Source organism: Frankliniella occidentalis, unplaced genomic scaffold (assembly GCF_000697945.3).
Source record: "Frankliniella occidentalis isolate FOCC.00 unplaced genomic scaffold, Focc_3.1 Scaffold451, whole genome shotgun sequence".
In the NCBI taxonomy this organism is placed as follows: Eukaryota; Metazoa; Arthropoda; class Insecta; order Thysanoptera; family Thripidae; genus Frankliniella; species Frankliniella occidentalis.
The window spans coordinates 38,953-41,993 of record NW_026267569.1 but is presented as its reverse complement, the minus strand read 5'-3'; the positions used below and the strand labels follow the sequence as shown (position 1 = coordinate 41,993).

At 44.2% G+C, this 3,041-nt stretch overlaps 1 protein-coding gene across 5 annotated transcripts in view; it reads right to left on the bottom strand.

Annotated features, from left to right (window-relative positions):
* LOC127751367 (uncharacterized) overlaps positions 1-2,741 on the bottom strand; it is a 34,653-nt gene extending 31,912 nt beyond the window's left edge. The window contains exons 1-2 of one of the 5 annotated variants that reach the window (XM_052274837.1): positions 2,618-2,740; positions 850-1,047 (exon numbers count right to left, since the gene is read on the bottom strand). Coding sequence is in view for 1 of the 5 variants with exons in the window: in XM_052274834.1 (XP_052130794.1) it covers positions 2,618-2,638 (21 nt within the window). In the remaining 4 variants the exon portion in view is untranslated. The other 4 variants (XM_052274838.1, XM_052274834.1, XM_052274835.1 and 1 more) reach the window with 4 other exon arrangements.
* Between the last annotated feature and the right edge of the window lie 300 nt (positions 2,742-3,041).

Genomic DNA, 3,041 nt, shown 5'->3' with positions numbered 1-3,041 from the left:
TCCAACGACCGTCGTGTTCTTGTGGCCGGGTTGTTGGTCCAAAGACACGATGTTGCTAACCCTATGACAGCCGGTAGTTGGGCCACCGACCATGTCGTTGAGCCAGCAATCATGGTCGTTGGAATAGCATCCTATGTTTCTGAAGCCATTCCAAGAACAAAATGTTGTGGAAGGAGCAACTCATGTCGTTGGTACAATGATTCTTTTTTTTGCGTGTAGTGAACAAGAAGCAGTGACTTCTGTTGTGTAATGTCACACTCATACGTTGGCATCATTGTCACTCGTCAACTGTCTTTGCGAATATAAGCAAAAGCAATCCTGCCAAGAAACCAGTTGAAGTCAAACCACACGCTGCTTGTCATCAGAGTCTTAACCTATGACCATCGAGAACACGCCAACTTCGATCCTCCCTATGCACAAGCCGCTATACTCCTGAGCGTTAGTGTGTCTCATTTTAAAATCGGTATGCCAGAACGCAGTTTAAATGAAAAAAAACACGTCGAGGAGTTTCCAATGACGTCGCGCGGAGAGCGCTGCGCTGCAATGTCGGGAACAGTGCGGATTTTACATTTGTACACACACGCAGACTGCAGGTTGCCTAGTTAGCAAGCGGAATTGCCGCAAAACGTGTTTTTTTTTTTTTTTTTTTGACTTTTGCCTATGATGCCGATAAATGTTATTAATAAGTGTTGGGCCATCGATAACACTCAATATTTGCTACGTTCTCGCACAATTCCGGTCGCTTTTAGATGTGCACCGCTGCAGCGAAAACACTGGTGTTCACTTAGGTGTTACGCCCACCGTAACGTGACGCCACGCGGTACTGGCGACATGACAAACTTCAAGTACCTAGCCTAGGGTGTTTATGGACAGCGAGTAGTCGGCTTCGTAGTAGTCCGCGGCGCGGCAGGGGAAAAATCTTGTCGACGGTGGATTGGCGGCAAAAATCCGTTCATGCGCATGGTTCCCGACATTGCAGCGCACTTCACGCGACGTCATTGGAAAATCCTCGACGTGTATTTTCATTTAAGATGCGTGGCTCTACTCCTGAAAACGAAACGCCCTACTGAGCGTGGCGGACAAACGGCTATCTGCTTTTCATTGAGGTTATGGTTGTTTACATTTATATTCAATACAGGGCGGCCACGCAATCACTCTAAATGTTGAAATGACAATTTTGTATCTAGGAGAGATGCGTTCTTAAGCACATCTCTATCGGATGTAAATTTGTATCTAAAATGTTACAACTTGTACCTAGACTAGGTACAAATGACTTTATTTGTGTCTAATTTACGTGCAAATTTGCATACGCTAGAGATGTGCTTAAGAATGCATCTCTCCTAGATACAAAATTGTCCTTTTCCATTTAGTGTGATCGTGGATTTAAAATTCCTTGACTTTTCCCTAGCCTTTCCCTAACTTTTTTGCTCTGACTCTCGGAGCTAGTTTTAGCCCGCCCTTCTGCTTTAGAAAAGCTATCTAGCGGGCTTATGCAAACGACCTCGTGTCCGTCTGTGTTTGTCTGTTCCGCTAGAAGGAGATGTGCTAGAGACTTCAAATTTTCAGGGTACCTTAAGGTTCACTCCTAGAAAACGAAACGCCCACGGCAAATTCTGGCAACCAACCCTAAGTGGCTGAAATGGGGTATCAAAGAAAAGGGGGTAGGTCAGAAAAGTCAAAAAAAATATATTTTATGGTCTCGCAAGGAGTACCTCGTGAGAGAAGAACCCAGTGCACTAAAATTTTGTCCGTTTGTCTCTATCTCTCACCGTTTGGGTGCTGGAGGGTCTTTTTTGACGAAAAATGCATTCCGGTAAAGCACAAGTGCAGAAGAATGCTGGGAACGAACCGCATTGTTCTTCTTGCAGCTTTACCAGTATGCCTCATTGCTGCGTGTTCATGCAGACTAAAGCAGAATGCACTATCACTGTCCATGAAAAGTTACGCATATCTTAACCAGCTGAAATTCCCAGTTGTTTCGCTGGGTAGTGTACACTCTCTAATCTAGTTAGGCACCCCTCGCTGCCATCTCAAATGTGAGAGTACGCATTTAAATGTCCGACTCGTCACTTTTGTCTTCCCGTTAGTGGGAGTAAGGTTGTTGCTACACCTTAAATGCGTTTTTTTCCGGAATCGGCAAGTTTTTTGAAAATCACGTATGTTTTCCGAGGGGGAAATCACTTGCGAATAGTTCGTACACCTTTCCGCGAAATAGTCCGAAATAAAGGCGAAATAGAAGCGAAATAGAGCGAAATAAAGACGAAATAGACGCGAAATAGTCGGTGAAATAGTAGCGAAATACCCCTGAAAAACTCCGAAATAGCGCGTAATAGACTGAAATAATCCGAAATAGGCGGGAAATAGCCGAAATGGCAGGAGAAATAACCGAAATAGTAGGAGAAATACCACGAAATAGTCCGTACGCTACGATCCCTAGTGATTTCCCACTCGATGTTTTCGGTTGTGTGCGATTTATGAACGAAGTATATTTAAACTGTCCTTGAGCAATTAAAATTTGGCGGGATGGGACGGTACTACAGCTTCCGTACGTGATAACGATCAGACCGTTAATCAAAGAACAATATCGCAAATAACACAACCTTCTGCAAGAATTTACGTTTTCCTCTATAAATTCCATACGTGCCCAGAGAAGCCCCAAGAAGTCTACGCATGTTGATCACAGTTGGCGCTTCCTCTTTGCATTGGCATTCGACAGGCTCGTAGTGTCTTTTCTTTGTGATTCGGTTGGCGTGCGGTCGCTACCGTTTGCGTGAAGCTTGATTGGCAGCGGAAGAATCTTCGACAGGCCAATGCATCCTGGATTCGTCGATATGATTCTAGCATAGCTATATAACCACAGTAAATTGCTATAAAATGGTCTGGTAATTTAATTACCGAAGATAGAGAACCCGTACGAAGTCCAGAGTGTAACTGATACTAGCAACTTGCTTCATGGACAAATGAGAATGTAGCGGTGTGGAACCGTGACTATCTACAGCCGACCTTTCTACTAAGTAATAAAGGAAATTGCTAAAGGCGTG